Source organism: Poecilia reticulata, chromosome 10 (assembly GCF_904066995.2).
Source record: "Poecilia reticulata chromosome 10, P_reticulata-male-v2, whole genome shotgun sequence".
NCBI classification, from domain to species: domain Eukaryota; kingdom Metazoa; phylum Chordata; class Actinopteri; order Cyprinodontiformes; family Poeciliidae; genus Poecilia; species Poecilia reticulata.
In genome coordinates this window covers 18342983-18366253 of record NC_088839.1, presented here as the reverse complement: position 1 = coordinate 18366253, position 23271 = coordinate 18342983, and the positions used below count along the sequence as shown (strand labels likewise).

At 37.8% G+C, this 23271-nt stretch overlaps 1 protein-coding gene across 1 annotated transcript in view; it reads right to left on the bottom strand.

Annotated features, from left to right (window-relative positions):
- LOC103471386 (neuronal acetylcholine receptor subunit alpha-7-like) overlaps positions 1 to 23271 on the bottom strand; it is a 33377-nt gene that overhangs the window by 5633 nt on the left and 4473 nt on the right. The window contains exons 2-5 of the mRNA XM_008420351.3: positions 12702 to 12841; positions 11400 to 11444; positions 11068 to 11177; positions 2142 to 2389 (exon numbers count right to left, since the gene is read on the bottom strand). Coding sequence (XP_008418573.1) covers positions 2142 to 2389; positions 11068 to 11177; positions 11400 to 11444; positions 12702 to 12841 — 543 coding nt within the window. The remainder of the gene's footprint in view (positions 1 to 2141; positions 2390 to 11067; positions 11178 to 11399; positions 11445 to 12701; positions 12842 to 23271) is intronic.

Sequence of the window (23271 nt, the reverse complement as noted above, 5' to 3'; positions counted from 1 at the left end):
TACATGACTTTGGTACATGTGAGAAAACACGAGAGTTTGGATTAAATTAAAAAGCAGGCAGAGAACGTGTATTTTAGTAGGTCTGTTGTTGGGGATTGAACCAACAGTCTGAAGGTTTAAATGCCAATTATCCGCCTGCTATCCAGCATTTTCCACCAGGAGTTAATCCTTTCTATTTACCTACACCTTAAGGTTATTATTGATGTAATAATGGATGTCTACCCAGAGAGAATGTTATATTCCTATACATAAATAACAACCCTTCATACAAATTCTGACCTTAATCGGATAATTTTTAAGGACACACTGAGATATTGGCTGGTGAAAGGAATCTTCTGAATCATTGCTGTCCTAATCGGTGCACAAACAGTCTGAAACTAAAAATTTGATGTTTAGTCTCGTCAGAGAAAGCAACTCAAACTACGTGTTAATTAGAGGCATCAGCAACACCATGCTTTAGTGGGAAAGACTCAAAATGAGCGTTTCCAGTATCTCAGTATCAGAAGTGGCTATGTATAATTTATGGTCAATATGAGAAACCCCTCCCTCAGATCACTGAGCTGAATCTTATTTCCTTGACCCTGAAAACTTTCAAGTGAAGAACTCTGAGTCTGTCAGTGATGTAAGCTTCACCTTGTCCTTATTTCAACTTTGTATTAAAAAGTTATAGAGAGAGAAAAAAAGAAGTGGCTGAACCATTTCATTTTTGATGGAAGAACTCTCTCACCTTCAATGCAAACTCTTGAGATGGGCAGTGCAGAGCTCACATATGGTGTTGCTACATGCCTGCCTGAGTGTCACAAAATCCCATTGCATACCATCTGCCCCTGTCTGACACCCATTTCCCGCTAATTGTTACAACAGGGGGTCTTGACACAAGGATCATCTTCTGAATTGTCCAGGGTGGAAAAAAAACAGCATGGAGGGTTTTATAATTCCGGTCATATTCATTGTTTGTCAAACAAAAAAACCCAGCACTAACACATTTTTGTGATGAATACTAGATATGTGTTATTTTGATTTTGAATAAAATGGCTTTCCACAACCCACACTTTTCCAAGCATGGACACTTTGGAAAGTGTCCAAATCTCCAACCATTTCTCCTTCCTTTAGATTACATATTGAGAACGTGATGCTGTTTTTCCTCCTCTTAAGTATGTGATGGAAGGAGTTTGTTGTTCTTCCTGAGCAGTGAGGCTATAATGAAGCACTTCACAGTTTCATGATTTAAAGAAGGGGTGTACCAAATGTGTTTCATCCATCCATCCATCCATTTTCTTTCACCCTTGTCCCTCAGTGGGGTCGGGAGGGTTGCTGGTGCCCATCTCCAGCTAATGTTCCGGGCGAGAGGCGGGGTACACCCTGTACAGGTCGCCAGTCTGTCGCAGGGCAACACAGAGACACACAGGACAAACAACCATGCACACACACTCTCACACCTAGGGAGGCCAATTAACCTGACAGTCATGTTTTTGGACTGTGGGAGGAAACCAGAGTACCCGGAGAAAACCCACACATGCACAAGGAGAACATGCAAACTCCATGCAGAAAGACCCCAGGCTGGGAATCGAACCCAGAACCATCTTGCTGCAAGGCAACAGCTCTACCAACTGCGCCACTGTGCAGCCTCAAATGTGTTTCAGTTCCAAATTTTTAAAGACCCATTCCTTTATTTTAAGTTACAGAATTATTCAATCAGATGCAATAAATTTGATTTTATATGTTACTTTTATTTCAGTAGGCAGTAGGGAAACACATTATGTAATTACACACAGATATTATCATATCTGTTAGTTATGATAGCAACATTTATGGTTAGGCTACTTATATCAAAAAACATTTTTAATACAGAAATATAAGCCTGATCATAAATATGTTTATATCAGCATGAAGGTTGTTATTTTCAAAACATACTTTTAAGCTGAAAACGATCCTCGCTGGAATGCATATTCTAATTTACAGATTGTGACTGTGCAGAGGGGCTGATCTACATTTATTCTTTTTGAAGTCTCACGTTGCATTTTGATCTGTGTTGATTTTTATTCAAGGCTTTGGCCCGTGTAAGAGTTTAGACAATCTTTAAAATTATCTCTCCCCACTGCTCAGCTCCAGCGATGTAGCAAACATCGATGCCCACTTACCCACGAGGTCCCACTCTCCGTTGGGTATGTAAGTGGATGTGTCCACATCGAGCATCTGCAGGTCCAGTAGCCAGCCGTTGTGAGTCCATGAGCCGAATTTTAAGTCACACTTCTGCACGTCAAAGGGGAACCAACGCACATCGATGTAACAAGTGCTCTTCAAGATGCCCGGGGGAATGTACTGACAGTGACCAGAAGCATTCACCAGGACATTGGTGTGAAATGTGGCATCAAAGCGCTCATCCGCACTGAGAAAGGACAGAAGGAACCTTTGTAAATTTCCTGTTAGCTGATGTTCAAGGTGAAGTTCAACATATTTAACCCTGCAAAAACAAGATGTGCCAGTCATCCGTTATAAATAATAAATTTATTTAGTTTTTTTGTGCTTTAGGACAGATATTTGAAAACTCCAAAGTAATTTTTGTTCAGATTAAACAAAAATGTCATTATTTGTTCAATGAAATCCACTGTAACCAAATCAGCAAAACCAGATACAAAAAATTTCCCCAAAGAGCTGCTGAAACAGTAAAGGGTTAAAACTGATCTGGTCTCATTTGCATAATTTTAAAACATGAGCCAAAATAAATTATTTACCAGAACAGCGACTAAATTGTATTGGTATTAAATTAGCAAGTAAACAGTCTGGGTTATGCAGTCGCATTGGAGAAAAGCCTTCAGATTCCCTCTGCTCTGGGACTCTGGTTAAACTCTAATTTAGCTTTAATGAGTTGTTCTGCTGTTGCCGGTGAGAGTTTGAACCCTGAAGAACCAAAGAAAAACTCTGAACTTCACAGTCCACAGACTAGAAAAAACTTGAAAATATGTAAAAATTACATCACATTTCTACTTTAAGACAATAATGTCACCAGGGGAAAAAAAGCAGTGCTGGAGTATTTTGTTCTATATTACTATTTTTCATATATTTGGGTGTACTACTATGCTGAAAATAAATATTCCAACTCACTGTTAATTCCCTATCAAGCAACTTTTAAAAATAATATGAATAAAGTATGCTTTGAATGGGCAAAATAAGAAGGTCAAATGTCTATATTAAGGCAGTAAAAGGTAAACAAGGTTATTCAAAATTAGTAACAATATTGATTTGGATACTATCATTAAAAACTGCTGCATATTTGCCAATGGCTGTATGAAGACATTCAAATCTGATACTATTTGTCTAAACTCTGCTTCTCTTGCCATTAGAGGCATCTTTTTTATCTGCAGTGACATCTTGTGTTCATAAAGAGACTGCAGTTAGTGTGATTCTCATGCGGAAACAATATAAAATGGCAATTTCAGTTTCTCAGATGACTGGCTTGAAACATTGAACTTTTACGCAATATTTTAATTTTAGAGATTTTTTATTTCCGTTCAAGACCCTTGGGTTTCGACATAAAGTGCTTTTTTTTGCAATGTACACATAACAGGTGTTAGAAATGCAAATGGACAAGTGATATCCCTGAGAGAGTGGGGAGCCCAAAACCCCCCACAGACACACTCACTGGAGAAAGAGCACTGTGAAAACCTCAGTGTGGAGGAAGAGGGAACCAGACGCTGATCCACAGTGACAATGGTGGTAGTGATGGTATCCTGCACTGTGGGACATGAGTCACCAAACTCCTCTCTCACTCACTCAGCACTCGCTGCTATCCACACACACACGCACATGCACACACATGCACGCACGCACATGCACACACACGCCCACACACACACACACACGGTAGGATGTCTGGAAAGCCAGAAAGGTAAATTCATAACAGCCTTTTCAATTGAATACACACTTTCCAACATTTCTGTGATCCAATGTGGCTCAGATGGTTTTACAGAGACGACCATAAAGAGTCTTAATTCAGTATAAAGACGGCTTTGCATTATTGACCAGTTAAGAATAATTATAATAACAACAGTAGTATTAATAGATTTTAAAATGAGCTTTCTAAGCTTATTTTATCATATATATGTGGGTTTGTATATGTGTGTATATTAAGCTGTAATGATTCCTCAAATGATTCAAGTATCTCGATTATTAAAACTCCTCAAGGAAAATCTATCTGGCTTGAAACTTCGTTAATTTATGTTTTATTATTTGGCGCACCATGTCCAACCGGGTATTATTTGTGCTGCGCAGCGCTCTCACTTCCGCCTGAGTTGTTGATGAAAGCTAAGTGTTAGTAGCATAACATCCAATTTTCAAGTTTTCAAGGATTTTATTGATTGATAATAATGTTTGGGTTTGTATCGTTTTTTGAGGGACCTATAAGAATGATAATGTTACGAATATCTTTAAAAGTTACCCTTCTAGCATATTTCTTAACCATGTAAGCCCTAGAACGGTGGGTTTCTTTTAACACCGTAATAGATTAACGTTTGACAAAACAGAGGTCCATTATGTACAAAATTTCATATCACCCTTAATTATCCAGTCTGTTAACATAGGAGGGGAAGCATTTTAATTTCTGAGCTTGTCAATATCTGCATCCCCTGTCTATTGTCCTATTGATGTGAAACTTATACCAGTAGCTCATAGAACAAGTAAGATTATGTAGCAAAGGTGAAATCCCTCTTAACTCTTTATTTCTTCAGGTTAGCAGGAGGGTGAATTTTTTGGCAAAACAAATTATTAGCCTCCCAATATCTGCATGCCCTGTCTATTTCCCCCAAACATTGTCCTACTGGTATGAAACTTATACCAGTAGCTCAGAGAATAAGTGTTATTATGTAGAAAAAGTTATTTCACCCTAAACTCTATTTCTCCATGTTAGCAGGGGATGCATTTTGACAAAGCAATTTATGAACCTGCAGATATCTGCATGCCCTGTCTATTTCCCCTATTGATATGAACTCACAGGGGATGCATATATTGGTATGCTAATAAATTGCTATGTCAAAAAATGCATCTCAAAGCTAACATGTTACATTGTTACAGGTTAATTTTATAAACTATATAAAAGTAACTGTTATGGATGCTCGAATATGAAAAATTGGTCCAATGTTGATATCCGATAGTGATACTGCTGTTATGCAGGATTTATCAATATTTTATTTTGGTACATTTTTTAATCCGATTACTCAATGAATCATAAGAATAATCGATAGAACACTCGATTACTAAAATATTTGTTTACAGAGTTTAAAAACTTTAGACGTGGAGCAGATTACCAAGCTAATTTATTTTACATAATTTCTATTATAGTAATACATACTAAAATTTACTTTCTTATTTAATGTTGTATCTGTTTGAAAAAATCTGTGGCAGTTCTTTTCTCATTAATGTTATTTATCTTTTGAAAATGTTTTCAGTTTTTTTTTATTAAAAATGGGGGAAAAAAAGACAAAAAAGAGGGTTTTATTTCTTCCTGGGAGCTTCCGGTTTTTCATAGCTGAGAGCACCTTGAGGTCAGTGCCTCCAACTCAAGGCTGCGGTTTTGTCAGAACCATCCATCCATACATAACTCAAAAACTAAACGGCCCTCTGGGAAACATGATGTGAGGCATTCTGTCTGACAGCCTTACGGTGGCAAAGTTCACTAGCTGCAAGAACAAACTGCATAGACAATGAGAAAAATGTTCCCAACTTAAAGTAGGAAATATTTAATCCTGTAGATACAGATCCGTAGAGCTGAACGGCTTAGTTTTATCTTAGAATCACAGAGAAAGAGCAGGAAGGGAAAATAATGATTAGTCAGGGTAAAGATCTGTAAAAGTAAATGACCCACTCTTTTCTTACGGAAATCCCCATTAGGAGTGCTCATGCTATGACTAAAACATGAGCAGCAACTTGTGTATGTATCACAACTTCTTGTGTGTACTGCAAAGCTTTTAGATACAGCCATTCATCCATCCATGCAAACTTCATGCAGAAAAAGCTGAAGGCAAGATTCAAACCCAGGACCTCCTTACGTCGAGGCAACAGAGCAACAACTGTGGCGACAACAGCCTGATTATATAGTCAGGCATAAACTCAATTCTTCTTTTTGGTGCTATAAAAAGCACATTCCTGACCAACAACAAGCGTTTTTTGATAAAAGAAAACAAATTGAAATAGCTACCTTAAAAATTTGTGAGCCTTTTGCCAAACCTTTCTATCACCTGAACAGAAATAATCTATATGCTCTACCGGAGCTCAACGTCCTTCATGTGCCTCATCGATCTCCAGTCAAGTGAAACCATTGACCACTGACATTGGAAAAGGACATGAGCAGCTTGCATGACTGTTTTAGAAGCATATACTGTACTTTGTATGCAAGCATTTACTCCTGACACACACGGGCATTCAAAAATAAAAGTCCAAGCATGGACTCCCGGACATCAGGAGCCAATGTAGGGTTCACTGTTAGATCTATTAAATGTAGTTGAAGTTGTAGTTGAATGTAGTTGCCAATAAAACCCAGAGGAACCTTTTTCTTAATTCATAACTGGATCTCAAAATGTAGGCTGCTCAAATCTGTATTATAATATCACATTTGCATCACTCAGTCGGGAAAGAAAAACGAAATATCTTCCATTCTACTTGTCAAACTGAGTCATTCTGGCATCAGATACACAGTAATTACTGAACTGGAACATCCTGTTTGATAATCGTAAAGCAGAAAAGATGCAAACATGGTGATTAACAACATATTTTCCCCAGGCAGTATGTATAGACTCGTGGTGATTAGCCATATGATTTCTCCAGGCGGTACATGGACACAGTGTGAATGGTAAATGCATGACTCCATAAATGCGTTAGAACCTTCCTTGCATTAAACATCATTGTGTTACTCATAACAACACAGCTGTCACGTCAGGACAAAATAGGCAAAAATGAATCAAAAACATTATTTCCATCTCGTTCTGCTTTTAACTAAAACAAAAGGCCTTTATTGGGTCTTTATTGGGATCGATTCTAAAGTTGTACTGAATAAGCTAAAGTAAAATTCCTTTGTCTGGGGTTTGCCTAATTAAATTAAAATGCTTACTTTTTGTAAATACAGTACAATGTAAAGCATGAGTGCAAAAGTCCAGTCCTGCCATTCTTCAATTTTTAGATCTCCAACAAACCTGAATCAAATGAACTGCTCGTTATCAGCATTCATTCTGTGCCTTGAGAAAATTTAGATATTTGATTCAGGATTGTTGGAGCAGAGATGCATCTAACTCTATGTTGTAAGACAGTAGCTCTCGAGAGCTGGACTTAGGCACCCCTGAATGTTATAAAGCTTAAAGATTATTCACAAGTACCCATGACTTCAGAACTTTACAGTCACAAGTTTGCATTTATGTAAACAATAATATTGTGATGCCTTGGCACTAGCTGGCAATAACACTTGCATCAAAATTTCAGGCAAATAACACATAGAGTATGACTAAGGTTTCTGAAAGAAGAAAAGGAAGAAATAGAATATACTGTACATCCAAACTATTTGGATAATTTTGAGTTGTTTTCAATTTAGTACCGCTATCTACTGACAGTTATGGTTCTGTGGGGTTTTTTTTATGTCAATAACCTGACTGGTAAATAAAGGACCCGTTTTCAGGTGTAGGCCCATTTCCACTGAAAGCTATTACACAAACAAACTTGAAAACAGAGCTAATAGATCAGTTTTCAACCAATTTTCTGCACCAATTAGTTAGAAAGCACATTTTTACAGAGTCCTACATCTTAAAGTTCTACATCTCTGCAATCTTAAATACTGGAACACATCAATAAGATGGAAAAATCCCCACTCGGGACGGCATTTTTAACCTTTCTTCGCCTTTAACAGTTTTCTGTATAGTAAATAGTTTTGCTACGTATGGGCAAAATGTGTAATTTTAGCTTTGCTAATATTAATGAGAGCATAGTGTGTGGGTATGCTCTCACTAGTTCAAAACATCATCACACATTGTAATCACTTTAAATGCACTTCCTGAATTGATCTCCAAACTGAGCTCTATGAACATCATTAATTTCAAATTAAAAGCGGATCAATGAGTAAACTGATTGCGAGTTCTCATCTGAGCAGCCTAACAACAAGTACATCTGTCTGTTGTTCAACACAGTCACACTCCTTGTTATTAGTTGCATTCACTGTGTAATGATGTGTGGTGTGTTATTACCTCCCGTAATTGCGTTATAATTCATTTGTATACAAGGAGCAGGTAATTAATTTGTTCCATGCAAAAAGCTTCTTCCACATTTCTGTTTATGTGTACAATCAGATTTTAAGTGTGAGAAGAGTTTACAGTGAGCCTTCATCAACAGCCCATATAAATGCTGAAAACAAAAAAAAACTTTCATTTTCTACTAATGGGAAGCTGTGACCTCGCTGGCATGACTGTAAACTAAATGTCTGCCTGTAGTCTCAGTTCCAAGCAACCATTTGGGCCAAGAGGTTTGGCCAAAACCAGTACTAGAACCTTCAGAGTCAAACTGAAACTGTGCCTGTGGGATGAGGTCATATTTTCCAAATGCGAAACTAAAAACGTTTGGCAAATCCAAGACTGAATGAACTAAAATTATTTATCTGGACTGACAAACACATATGCAGTTAAGGGGTTAAATCAATCAATAGGTGAGTCACGATGACAGTAAGCTGCTTACAGGCATTACATAAACACACGGCAACCAGTTGTCCCTGGTCAACATTATGATTATCACCTTTCATATCTAGACTGTGTCATGAGCAAAAAGCACCCAGGATGTTATACTTGAGACATCTTTACATACTTATATAAAAGTTTAACTTAATTAAACTCGCTGTAATGATTATGAGCAACATAAAAAAAAATATCTGCTGCCATTTACTGAGAAGGTCAACATTTCCTGAAGTTTGATTTGTTCTTTTCACATCCAAGAAGTTAGCAGAGTAACAACACAACAGAAGCCATCTGTGAAACAAGAAAGGTTGACCACAAGAGGAGAGCAACAGTAAAATGCTGACACTTTGATAGGCTCAGTTAGATGAAATGATTTATAAAGGTCAGAAAGAATAAAATATGGCGCAAAACGCGGATTGAATAGAGTGATTTATAGCGAGGGGGTGATTCATGAAAGAGAGAAGGAGAGAGACAAAAATAGATTGTGATGAAAAGAGAGATGGCGAAGGAGGATGGGCAGAGTGGGAAAGTGAAGGCTCATGGTGAAAGGCAGGGATGGGACAAGAGAGGGGTGTAAGCAGAGAGATTATGGTAGGTAATCCTCATAGGTCTAAAAGCTTTGCTTTTAAATGTGGGTTAATACTCCCCAACCTTTGTGTTTTTCCATGTGATGTGCATGTAGAAGTGTGTTTGTTTGGGGGAGATGCAGACATGGAGAGACTAATCTAAGGCATCTTTCATTCACTCAGCAACATCAATTAGGACCACCTGCAGTGAACTCTCTTTCAGCTTCAAATGGCTTCTTCAAGTTGAATCATCTTTAGTCATACAATTTCCACTCAGCTAATTGCCAAACGCTTCATTTCCTCCTAGGCATACGCTGTGTGGGAAATACCATTAGCTCTTTTGGAGGAAAATGACCTCACCTGACGAAAAGCACCAACATGATCAGAATCTCAAAGTGAAGGGAAAACTCAGCATCATTAATAACAATAAGCATATTCCTTCCTTCTTTCCTTCCTTCCTTCCTTCCTTCCTTCCTTCCTTCCTTCCTTCCTTCCTTCCTTCCTTCCTTCCTTCCTTCCTTCCTTCCTTCCTTCCTTCCTTCCTTCCTTCCTTCCTTCCTTCCTTCCTTCCTTCCTTCCTTCCTTCCTTCCTTCCTTCCTCCCTCCCTCCCTCCCTCCCTCCCTCCCTCCCTCTCTCTATAACTCCTTGATAATTCTACTGCAGTAAATACATAGTTTTCATTATTCTGGTTTTCATATCTAGCAACAGTAATATTCACTACTAGTTTATTCAAAAGGAATAAAAAAACATAAATCATGCATAAAGAATAATGATAATCAGGCAAGAGGATCTTAAAATTGTTTCATTTAATTTAATTCAATTTATTTAAATTGTTGCTTGTTTTCTCTACTGAGTTCATATTGTCTTTCCCTTTTTAAGCTAAATTAGACTAATTGTCTACAGCACTAAAGCACTGTCCCATTTGCATGTAATTTACATAAATGTAAATTTTCTACAGATTCTTAAATGCATTTCTCAGTGGATTTGATGCAATTATTTATCGCCTCAGATCTAAACTATACACATAATGTTAATGTTTGCGTTCCAAATACTTGCAGAAACCAGCAAAGAAAACTGATATACCACCAAAGAATAAGCTCACACAAATATTGCATCCACAAAGTGATACTTTTCAAAGATATTGTGAAAAGTTAACAATTCAGTGTTTTTGGATTCTTATTGAATCCCGAGTAACTGCTTAGATCATCACTTTGTCCAATCCTCTGAATTTCATTAACGAGCAAACAATTTCTGCGACAAGTAATTAGCCCTCAAGACAAAGACACAGCATTAAAAGGTGGACAACTTACAACTGACCTCATCAAATAATTCCTATCCTACTTAACAACTAAACAACACAAATTTAATAAATAAACACCAAACAAACGCCAGTGAGTGTGGATAGGAAGAGGTCACAAGGTCATCATAACATGGCGCAGGACTTCACAACTCATTTGAGATAGTAAAATGAAACAGGACATGTAAATGTAAATAAATCATAGTAAAAAGCTAACAGAGCATTTTGATATGAAGGCTCTCACTCTATAACAATGAACATCTAGGTTTCACACATCTCATATTTTCAATGATTTTGGATTGTACTTCAAGATTGCAGCTGAGCTGTTTTGCCAACCACAGGGTGATGAAAACTGGAGCAAGAGCTCCTGACATCACACTTCATTGGCCTTTTCTAATTCATTACCAAGCAAATATAATAGTAAATAACTCTAATCACATTTTTGTACACTAAAAAGATTAATTGTAAAGAAACAAGGGGTCAAGAAAGGGTGGTCCTGACCTGTTGTAAAGAAGGATGTCAGGGGTCCAGATCTGGTCAGACGGGAACCGCAGGTTCTGGACACCAGGGTAATTCTCTGGATTCCAGCTTAAGTAGACGTCTGTCCAATACTGAGAAAAACAGAACAAGTTTCACCAAAGGCAGAGAGGAAACGATATTGTTAAACGTTTTTAAAGAATGAAAACATGTTTGAATTAACACAGATTTCACTAACACAATCTTCATGAGGTGACGGCATGATCACACAAAGCTCTTCAAAATTATTGTGTCATAAAATGTAACTGAAGCACATTCAGATGTTGGTAATGTGTCCCTAAGAAACTCTGACTCACCAGCTGCAGCCACGCATTGGTCATGAGCACTTGGTTTTTCTCATCCTGTTGATGGGAATAAAAGCAAAAAAAAAAAAAAAAAGAAAATAGATGATTTGTACAGCAAAAAAATGCCATCAGTAAGTCAGCACATAGTTTCTTCAGTTCTCTCAAAGACAAACTGTTAACATGGCTGCTCTGTTTCTGGGCATTGCAATGAGCATTGCTGATCCCAAAGGATCTAAGCAGTAACGATGAACTGCAGCAGTTGTCTCCACAGTAGCTAAATAATAGAAAAAGCAATATTCCAAGGATAACAACAGTTTCACACATGAAAAGCACAATGCTTATGTCACTTATGAATAGAGTTAAAAATATGCATCTGTCCCTTTGGCACATAAAAGTTTTACATTTTCACTTTTTTCAGCATTTTTGCAGCATACAACATCAGTCCTAGGAATGCAATGTTTTCCAGATTGTTGTGTCTTTACTAGCCTAAATGGATAGTTTAGTTCAGGCTATGAAATAAGTTAATAATTTACACATGGCAGATATATCTCTCATATCTTTACTTTTCATATATCCACCTTCCTAGTGGCAACATCATGCTGTGGGGATGTTTTTCAGCAGCAGGAACACTGATCCGAGTTGAGCCATGGCGATAAATTCTTGAGCAAAACCCGTTTCAGTCCATCAGTGATTTGAGTCGGAGTTTCACCTTCCAGCGGAACAATGACCCAAAACGTTCTGCTGAAGCAACACTCGAGTGGTTCAAGGGGGAAACATGTATTGGAATGACCTAGTCAAACTTAAAGATTGCTGTTCACTAGTGAAAACAACGTAACTTGAAGGAGTTGGAGCAGGTTTACCTCTAGGAATGGGCAAAAATCTCAGTGGCGACTTAAGGGGAACTGACAGAGATTTATCCAAGGCAACTTGCAGCTGTAATTGCAGCAAAACGTAACGTGGCTCTACAAAGTACTGAAATTAGGGCAGTGGATAGGAATGCAGAGTGAAGCTCTCTGTTATTTTGGTCTACTTGTTGTTTGTCTCAGACTAAATAGAAAATGAAATATTCAAAGTTGTTGACATGTTCTGTCGGTGAAACTATTCAAACCCTAAAATAATCTCTTTTAGTTCCAGGTTGTGAAAACACAAAAAGTTGCCAACGGGGTGAATATTTTCACAAGGCATATTCATCTGACAATAATAAATATATTCAATTCCTAAAAATTTTCACTTTAGACTCACATTACAAAGCTGATCTTTACTCTAAACTGGCCAAACATCGTTTCACATACACAAGCAATCAGTTTTCCTCACCACGTCTATAATCTGCAGCAGCGTGAGGCCGAGCTCCACCAGGATAGGAGCTGAATCATTAACAACAGGTCTCTCTAATCGATTGTAGTTCGCCAGCAGCTCCTTGTAGAGCTTCCTCTGGTGTTCCCCCTGCAAGGAGCCTGTGAAAATAAAAGAAAAATGAAGTGTGATTGGAATTTTTGCACCCATTGCATTTTCAAAACAAGCTAATCTATTTCAATAGAGCAACAAACGGCGTTATGACTACTGACTCTTCTGTTATGGACATCGCTTAATTAGCTAATTCCTAAACCAGTAACCCATACCCAGATCAACAATCATTAAGACGATGATCGTTTTTCTAAACTCTTCAGTGTTTTGGCTTGAATTCTGCCTCTGTTTCCCTTAAAAAGCTCTGCTGCTTAATTCTAATCCAGAAAAGTGCTTTAATGGTTCTTTAACCTTTTATCCTTTGCTGTCATGCGCCTCCAGATGGATTATAAATTACTTGGTGAATTTTCAAACAAGCTGCCACTTTTACTCCACCTCATCACTTAATCTATAAAGACTGGGGCAGGATGGGTTTTGATGTTCTATTCCTGTATGTTCCTGTATGATGAGGTCTGTATGTGTTGAGGCAGAAGTTTTGTTGAATAATGAATAAATAAACACATGCTGACATTTGCACTAATATCTGCTGACTGTAGCACCTACATGTGCACACAGAGTGGCAGGACTAAGAGTTAATATAATCTTACAATCTGTGGCGATCAGGATGATGTGTTTGTTGGCTTGCCTCTCATCACCCCAACAGATCCTCTTTTGCATAACTTTCCATACTGTATTTAGCACCATGACAGACTCACACACACAGACTGTTTTCTGTTACACAATGCAGTATGCGTCTGCGCTCTTACTTAAATCAAGGCTCCCAGACAGCACTGGAAAAGTTTTTAATTTGTTTTTATTGTTTTCCAGTATCCAAAGCTGCATTCGATGTTGCTTATGTGTGGAAATATGGTCTAATAAAGCAGCACATTACGAAGCATTTGCTAAGATAGAGCGAGTTCATTTGTATTTTATTGTCAACGTACTGGCAATAGAGCGGCACGCCTGGTGCCATCTACGAGAGAACAGAACCTGTTTCTCAAACGGGTGGTAGCATGATTAAATCTGCAGTGTGTAACTTTTATGAACAATATGTTTTTAACACATTTGTTCAAACAATCACAATGTCAAGACACTACTGTATAATATGAGACAGATAATCTGTGAAAAAAAAAAATCGAGCTGCCCTGTGGTCCTACTGTGATCTACAGAGAGACACTGTTAGAAACAGCCAATCAGAGGCAAGAGGTTGGCCTTAGCACTGCCAATCATGCTCATGTATGCAAGATTTATGGATTTATTTCATAGACACACTATATTCATCTTTATATTTTAAAAAAATAAACATGACTCAACATGAGTTTATTATTAATAAATATGCTAAATTTAGCCTTAGAGGCTACGTGTCCCTGGTAGGTTGGTGATATAGGACAGGATTAAACATTAATAACATTATTGTGAAAAATACAAAATAGTACCAATAGGATGCAATGCTTCTGAAAAAATGGTCAACAATTTCCAAAAAAACACTGCCAAACACTGCAGAAAGCAAAGGACAAAATCTGAGATAAGGAAACACATAGATGTTTTAAATCTTTAGATATATTATACAATATCTGACTCTTTGTTCTAAATGGCATCTGAATTAAATGTTTTGATGCTCGTGCAACATGATTTTGGGAAAATATCATAATCACAATTATTTCTGGCATTTCTACATTCACAGAGCTTCAACACAATGGCTAATTTAATTTGGAAAAACACTGCTTTTAATTTGACTAAATCACAAAAACCAGGGACACTTATAACCCAGAATGAGGCTAAAATGTTTACTAATAATTATTATTAGTCGACTATTTTGTTTCTGTTAGCTGTTCCTTAAACTGAATTCCAAATCTGATAAACATCATATATTCCCAGATTCTATGACACGAAGTTGGGTGTATCGCACTCTGTTTCCCCCCCCAAAGACTAAGAAGTTTGTGATTCAGGAACTGGCTCTACTGGCCTGCTACCAAATGGCCACAAGTCTTATGGCAAGAACTTAGACTTGCATTGCTTTGGCATGCCTGAGGATTTTAATATCGCTTAAAAAAAAACTTCTGGGTGTATAATATGTAATCGATAGGCGGACAACGTCGGCTCTTGATATTAAAATTACAGTGCTTCCTGCACACACACATCCAGCGAGCATTTTGTTGATAAATTGTGGGTGGGAGGAAGCCAGCCAATCAAAAATAAACAGGATATCATAGACAGATAACAAGTATGAATGGGAAATCTGGGCAAAGAAATGAAAACATAGCAGTGAACCTGTGGAGAAAAATGTGAAGAGACATGTGCCTTTGGCCTGCGTGGTGCTGATTGGTCCATTAAGATCGTAATGAGGAGGGTTATAGCAGAACAGAGCCTAAGGTCAGAGACAGAGGAGCTATGAAAGGCTGCTGAGCACAACAAAACCTCTCTGGAAGCTCTTAAGAAGCCACTAGGTGTTCTGTGGAAGATGGATTAAGACAATTCACAGAGTGATGCAGGAAGATATTTTTGCAGCATTTTCCTCGGTCTGCCAGTAAACATGGTTGGGTTTGCAATAATGGACAAGTCCTTAAGACAGTTTCTCATTTAATTTTTGGAAAGACAAAACACAATTACAAGCTCTCAGCAGAAGGAACAATCATAAATTTGCCCATAAACGCAGAATAAGATCTGCGAAGACACATCTACACAAATTCTAATGACACCTCATCAACAGTTGCCATCCTGCCAACATCCCTCCTGCGTCTCTGTTGTGTTTTATTACTGTGATATGTGAACTGGGGGCCAGGAGAAAAAAACCCCCTAAACTAATAAAGTCAGTGGAGAAGAATTGAAAACTCAGTCTCTGGAGCCGCTTGTATCATAAAACTGTGTTCAATGGGAATTAAATAATTGGATAAAATCAACCACGACAGCAACTTTAATTCAAAAACAAAACGTGTGCGCCAGAAACTCAGGATGAAGAAAAAGATCTTGGAGTGTTATTTTTAATCAACCCTCTAATGAAGCATCTAACATAAAACATGACCACAATCTCACGTGCATGTTTACCAAACCAATAGAGCCTAATAAAAAGCAACAAGCTAAAGTCAATGAAGATACCATTTTAACTACAAGGACTCCCAGTGAAACATAATAGATCCCAAACATGCCAAAATCTGGTCCATACTTTATCAATGATTTGAAATTATTCAGAAAACATGTTAAGATTCTTAATATATTAAGGTCATCTCAGGAAAAAAACAGTCTTTAAGTCAAATTGTTTCCACACTTTGAGCGTAGAGTCATGACAAAACTACAGCAGAGCTGCTCAGGCACAAGCTGTAAATGTGCAGAAATGAGCTCTAGAACTTTTATCTAAATTAAATCTGTCTATTTTAATGAAAAATCTACTTTTTAACATTTAAAAAGTCTTGAAAAGATGTTTTTTAATGAAATATTAACATAGCAGAACTTTATTCTTTGCTTAATAGTTTTGGATCCATCACTGAAACATCTGGGTCAGACAAGTAATTTTAAACAGTTTAGATTGCTCTTTGTGGATCGTTCGGCTAAATGAATTTTTTTCAATATTGGCTGTTAATATCAATATAACTGTGAGAAGCCAAAGCTGTGACCAAGATTATAATTCAATTAACAGTGCAGTCCAGTGTTGGGGGCAAAGTAATAAAACAAAGTTCTTCTGTGTTTCTCCAGAGAAAACTCACAGAAACAATTAATTCAGCTTCTCTGGTCAAGTTTTTCTTAACAACTGGGGCTCCAAAAAGACCAAACAAGCTAATTGATCTCCATACATTTTTAATAAAAACTGGGCAATGTTTAACACGATCACTATATCATCTTTTATTGTCATAGTACAAAGTGCAACATGTATAGATGTCAAGGTGGAAAGCATTCTTTCCAAGCTTTGCATTCTAAGGATAAGATCATCTGTCCAGCTAATTGCTTCTCTTTTTATCTACAACTTTCTAAAACAAGCTTTAAGGCTCGAAATAAACAGCGTATAAAGGCACAGAAATATTTTATCTTTTATAGACAATACAAATTGTCTGTAAACGAAGGGGGAAAAAATTTGAAAAAAGTTTTGACTGACAGCCAAACTACGATTCCCTTCCTTTTTTGTTATTATTGAAATATTTTAATTATTTGATAACGTCACTTTGCATAAACCTTCAGCGTAACTTTATCCCTGACCTGTTTTCATAATATTGTTTGTTCTCTGTTGTTCTCTAATACTCTTTTTTTCCAAAATCTCTTTCTCTTTCTTACTGTTTATTCAATGTCACACGCTATTTTTATTTTTTCTTTAATTATGTAAAGCACCTTGAAATGCCTTGCTGCTGAAATATGCTATACAAATAAAATTTGATTGATTTGATTGATAATAAACCCGTATTTATGATGAGATTACAAGCAGGTGTACTCAATGACTAATGAGCAGACTTAAGAGGACATTGGTCAGAATAAAGTCTTTAGATTTTTATTTGTGAAGAATTTTGAAATCCATCCATCCTTTTGCTTTCGCTTCACAATTATGGGCGCCGTCAGAATGAATAGGAAGGACAGGCAGCTGTGTTCAAAGTGAGATACAGATGACAGCAGCAACCTTTAAAGAAAAAAAGCATTAAATCCATATCATAAAACTTTGATCTATTACCATCTGAAGTAAGAATAAGCACAACAACAAGAAGATGGATGGATGGATTGAAAAAAATCCTTACCTGATTCAAAACTCTTGTTTATATGATTATATGAACAATTACTAAGGGATACAAATAATCTTTAGCATCTTTAAAGTGAAAATCAATAGTGGGTTATCCCCATCATTTCTCTGTTCTATTTCTGTCAAGCTTCCCATCTCTCACCATCAGTTTTTTTTTTATACCATCTTTATTGCCACTAACCCTCACTCGCCATGAACAGTAAATCCCTCTTTCTTCTTTTTATTTTTACAGCATCCCTCCCTCTATCTCAGGGTTTCTTATTCTCCTTGCACACACTTTTATGTCAGCTCTTCAAACTTTTGCCCTTATTTGCAATTGATGGGAGCATTCTATGGGAAAAAATAATTACCAAAAATATCATAGCTAGAGCTTGTAGGAAAAAGTAAAAAAGGTATACGGCACTATCAAAAAATGGTCTCATGCCATTTAAAAGCCGAAACTGCATTCTTTCTTTTAGGGGGCATCTGCGTATGCACTGACTTCTATCAGTCACACTCTCACAAGAAAACAGATACTGAGAAATCCAGCTTGGTGATTTGGGCCAATTTGAATATTCTTTACTGGGTCAGTGCATTCAGATGAGGCTTCTAAACATGCTCATCAGGCAGCCTGGGGGACTTTTTTCCTCTCTTTTTTCTCTCACACCACATCATGGATAAACACCCAAACAAAAAAACAAAACAAAAAACAGCTATTGAATGCTATTTTAGGGAGAGCACTAAATGACCATCAGGGTGTTTTTGTGCACCCTGAAGCTCCCAGCTGTACCCATCTACACAATTACAGGATGTTCTTTTCTTCCTTTCAGTACAGGTGATGTGGCACGTTCATTTAAACCAAGTAATCCAAACATTATATAAACCTATATAAAACAATATTTTCTTTATGCTTTGGGTAAATGAAAAGATTGCCACCAGATTTCTAATGCGGATAAACGCTTAAAAAGCTGCCGAGCAGAAATAAGGGAGTTGTTTTGATTATGTAACATTAATATTTTCCGTTCCTATTTGAGATATTCAGCGACTACTAATCCGTGTTTAACGAAACCATTAATGATACAGAGATTACATCTTTTTAAAGATCTTTTAAGTAGGTTGACTGGTTCTTATGCAAATTAGTGATTGCTGCCTCTCTGGGCTTGATATTTTCTTTAAAATACACATCGACAGTTATTATTCACTAACTCTTTCGTTAAACAATATTACTGGTATTTTTAGGTGCATATGCATTGGTGTTTACTTGATAACGCCTGCATCTGATGCACAATGCAGATAATAACCCTTATAAAGCTGATAAAGCGGTTTGACAGGCTCTAAAATATGTTACATGTCATTTAGTTATTGTGAAGATGCAGGTGGTGAAGAATGAATAAATAACGGTTTCGATTCCTATGGAAACCATATCGTAGAAATCTATATGCCACATGAAATTATGTCCAGGATGTACATACATGTGCCTTCTTTCCACACTACTGGGGTTAAGAAAATTGAACAGATGTCTTATTGTACTTTGAGTCACATGTCCATGTTGAACACATGGTGAAACTTGTGAAGCTGGTCAATGAGGAAGGCCGCTACATCTACAAGATCAAACTGATTTTTCTTTATACAATAATTGTACAGTATAATTCTCCTATCATAACATTATAGTGTTCAAAAACATTTTTCTCCCAGTCATAAACAAAAAGAAAAGCAGCAATGACTTCATTGGTCACTATCAAAACTAAATCTAAATTTCTCATCTATCTATTCAATATTTTGTGCAATCCACCACTGCTTACATCTGTTAAAAAAAAAACAATCTGTGCCATGGCAACAAGACATACAGCAACAGCAGTAACATGGTTTTTGTCATTTAGTGCTCTGATGCATGTTTTCAAACCTGAAAGAAGCTTTTAGCTTTGCCATATTTGAACAAACAATGAACCCATTTGTATCCATTTGGGGGATGTTACCACCACTGGACAACAAGAAACCTAAAGTAATTTTGTATGTCCTATGCATTGTTTACTGTAAGCAAAGTGATTGACTCCAATAAATCATATCTACCATCAGATGAATGGCAGATATGACAGTTACTTAGAATTTTTCAGGTCTCAAGCATTTTAATTGTCTCCATAGTTCAATGTAGGCTGTGAAATGGAAGTAGAACGGGATGAAATGGCGACTTAAGATGGAAAGTAATCATGAATAATAAGGATAATCTTTAGGCCGTAACGTTTTTCTTAGTTACTTTGGTTTTGCATATTTAGTTTTCACTTACATTTTGCTTTCTAATGTGTTCAGTCTAATTGTAATGTTTTTCTTTTGTTTGGATTTGAGCCTTTTTGAGTTCTCTAAGTGGAGGAATATAATGTGTCATGTATTATTATTCTTCCAGGTGTTAGAGATATTTTCTCATTTGTAATCATTCTCTCTTAGCACCAGTGCTGCCAAAAACCTCTGCAGCCAGGAATTACATAGAGGCTCAAAACAAATTTTTCTAAATTCAAAGGAATAAACATAAACACAATACAGATTAAATGACTAAGGGCTTTGGAAAATTGGAGAGCTGAATTGCTTTCAAGGAAACACATTTGCTTGATCATTCAGCTAAAGATCTAATGTGCTTTCAGAAGTCTTCCTTTTTAGGTCGACCTCAGAAAACAACATTAGAGACCAGAGAGGAATTTCACGTTTTTAAAGTCGCTTGATGAATATCAGGAATAAATGCAAAAGTCAAATCTTTTATGCAGTTTGGAACATGTAAGCAGGGGTGAAAGTAAGGGGGTACAGTCGGGTACTGTGTACCCCTAAAAGATTTAGCGGGGGTACGCAGTACCTGCAAGAGAGAGGAGCGGCTGTCTGCTGTAAAACATGAATGGGTTCACTGTGCAGCCGTGAGTTCACCCACTAATCAGCCGTGACTGATTAGATTTCCAAGAACAATCTAAAACACAACTTAATCAGTTAATAAATAACTTTTTTCCCATATGTCGATCGCGGAATGTTTTGAGTTGACCTCGGCATTAGGTGACAAACTGAATGCCGCCAGGACGCTGAGACCAGCACGTCCTCTTCTGATTGGCTTATCAAACCATTCATAACTTTAGAACAACAACAAAAAATAAAAATAAACAAAACATGTTCAAATTAATGACCCAACAGCAACAATAATCTCAGTGATTATTGTTTCAACAAGGTGTTGCGTAATTCTGTGCGTTTCGGTTCCATTACCAAAATAACCAGCAGAGCAGGAGTTTAAAATTAACTAATCAACCACCGCTGTGTTCATGAGAGGTTTATTAATGACCGCAAAACAAATATCAAGCCTGAAAACCTGATATTGTAACGGACTGAATGTTATATTTTTAGCGTAATCTCGGGTTGGCTTGTGGGGCGCAGGAGGTTGCCATGGAAACGGGTGTGCTTAAGTGAGAGAGAGAGAGAGAGAGAGAGAGAGAGAGAGAGAGAGAGAGAGAAAATGTGCGAGTGGTTTTGAGTTGATCATCTGTTCGGGTTGTTTTACCTTTGCTGTGGCTCTTTACAGCCGCTGTAGTTTCTGAACGTTCAATGAACGACAAACTTGGACTAATTACCTCGTTCTTTATGAGTATATGTCATTTACAACAAACATCAAACACGGTAAGTATGTTTTATTAAATATTTAACAAACAAATGGCTTCTACCGCGATAATTGTGTGAAATTAAATTAATTGTCTAATTATACAAAAAATTGTTTGGGGCTGTCAGGCTCAGAATCTAAGAGGCTTTTCCTTAATCAAACAAAATTTTTTTGCCTCTTTTTTAGTGGAAATATTGATGTTGATGATACTTTCTCCAAAATAACTTTTTCTAACTTTTATAGCTCCACTGTTGAAAATAAGGCTCTAACAAATGACAATCCCAAATGACATTGAAATAAAATACAGTCCAACATCTGGTTTGAGGTGATTCCTCTGGAACCTGTTGGAGGAAAAATATCCCAACTTCAGAAGATGAGCTTTAACCTAATAGAGCTCTGTGGTTCCTCCTGTCAGTGTGAGAGTCAGGATGAGGAGTTGCAGGATCTTCAGAACAAACAGGTCATGATGCTGGGCTACTGATTATCCCTCTGTCTGGACACTGGATCAATATAACCAGTTTAAAAGCTAAAATGAATGGTTATATGCCAGACATGGAAAACTGGGATGCACTCAATGCCATGATGTTCAGGATTTAGGTCTCATGGCATCTCAAGGTGTCAACATTGCAGCCAGTGGGCTGAAGGAAATACAGCTTTATTTTGTAGCAATTCAAGAGTAACCCAGCTTATATATATATATATATATATATATATATATATATATATATATATATATATATAGGACTCTAAGACTCTAGGACTCTAAGAGCCTTCATTGCAAACTCGATGGGGCTGTGGAAAACCACCCTTGAAGCCAACTGCAAACCACTTGCACAAGTGTCCATCAAATGTGGCATATACCAAGGAGATGCTCTGTCCCCACTGCTGTTCTGCATAGGCCTGAACCCTCTCAGCCAAATCATCAACAAGACTGGCTACGGATACCGACTCAAGAATGGGGCTACGATCAGTCACCTCCTCTACATGGATGACATCAAGCTGTACGCCAAGAGCGAGCGAGACATCGACTCACTGATCCACACCACCAGGATCTACAGCACTGACATTGGGATGTCATTCGGACTAGAGAAGTGTGGTCGGATGGTTACAAAGAGAGGGAAGGTCGCCCACACAGAAGGGATCTCAATCCCAGAAGGAACAATAGCAGACATAGAGCACAGCTACAAGTACCTGGGAATACCACAAGCAAATGGCAACCTCAATGAGGTCACAAGGAAAGGAGCCACAGCCAAATACCTCCAACGAATAAGGCAAGTACTGAGAAGCCAGCTCAATGGCAAGAACAAGATCCGTGCAATAAACAGCTATGCCTTACCAGTAATCAGATACCCTGCCGGAATAATTAGCTGGCCAATGGAAGAGATAAAGGCCACGGATGTTAAGACTAGGAAGCTACTAACCATGCATGGAGGATTCCACCCCAAATCCAGCACCCTGAGACTGTACACGAGCCGTAAGGAAGGAGGCAGAGGACTAGTGAGTGTGAGAGCCACTGTCCAGGATGAAACATCCAAGATCCATAAATACATCAAGGACAAAGCCTCAACGGACGATGTGCTCAGCGAATGTCTCAGGCAATGGGGAACAGAAGACAAGGTGCTGGAAGTACCATCATGGGAGGACAAGCCCCTACATGGGATGTACCACCGACAAATAACTGAAGTGGCTGATGTCAGGAAAACCTACCAATGGCTGGAGAAAGCTGGACTCAAGGACAGCACAGAGGCTCTCATCCTGGCCGCCCAGGAACAGGCCCTAAACACCAGAGCAATAGAGGCTCAGATCTACCACACCAGACAAGACCCAAGGTGTAGGTTGTGCAAGGAGGCCCCTGAGACAGTCCAGCACATAACAGCAGGGTGAAAGATGCTGTCAGGGAAAGCATACATGGAACGACATAACCAAGTGGCGGGCATAGTGTACAGGAACATCTGTGCAGAATATGGACTGGAAGCCCCGAGATCAAAGTGGGGAACACCCCCAAAGGTGGTGGAAAACGACCGAGCTAAGATCCTGTGGGACTTCCAGATCCAGACAGACAAGATGGTAATGGCGAACCAACCGGACATTGTGGTGGTGGATAAAGAACAGAGGAAAGC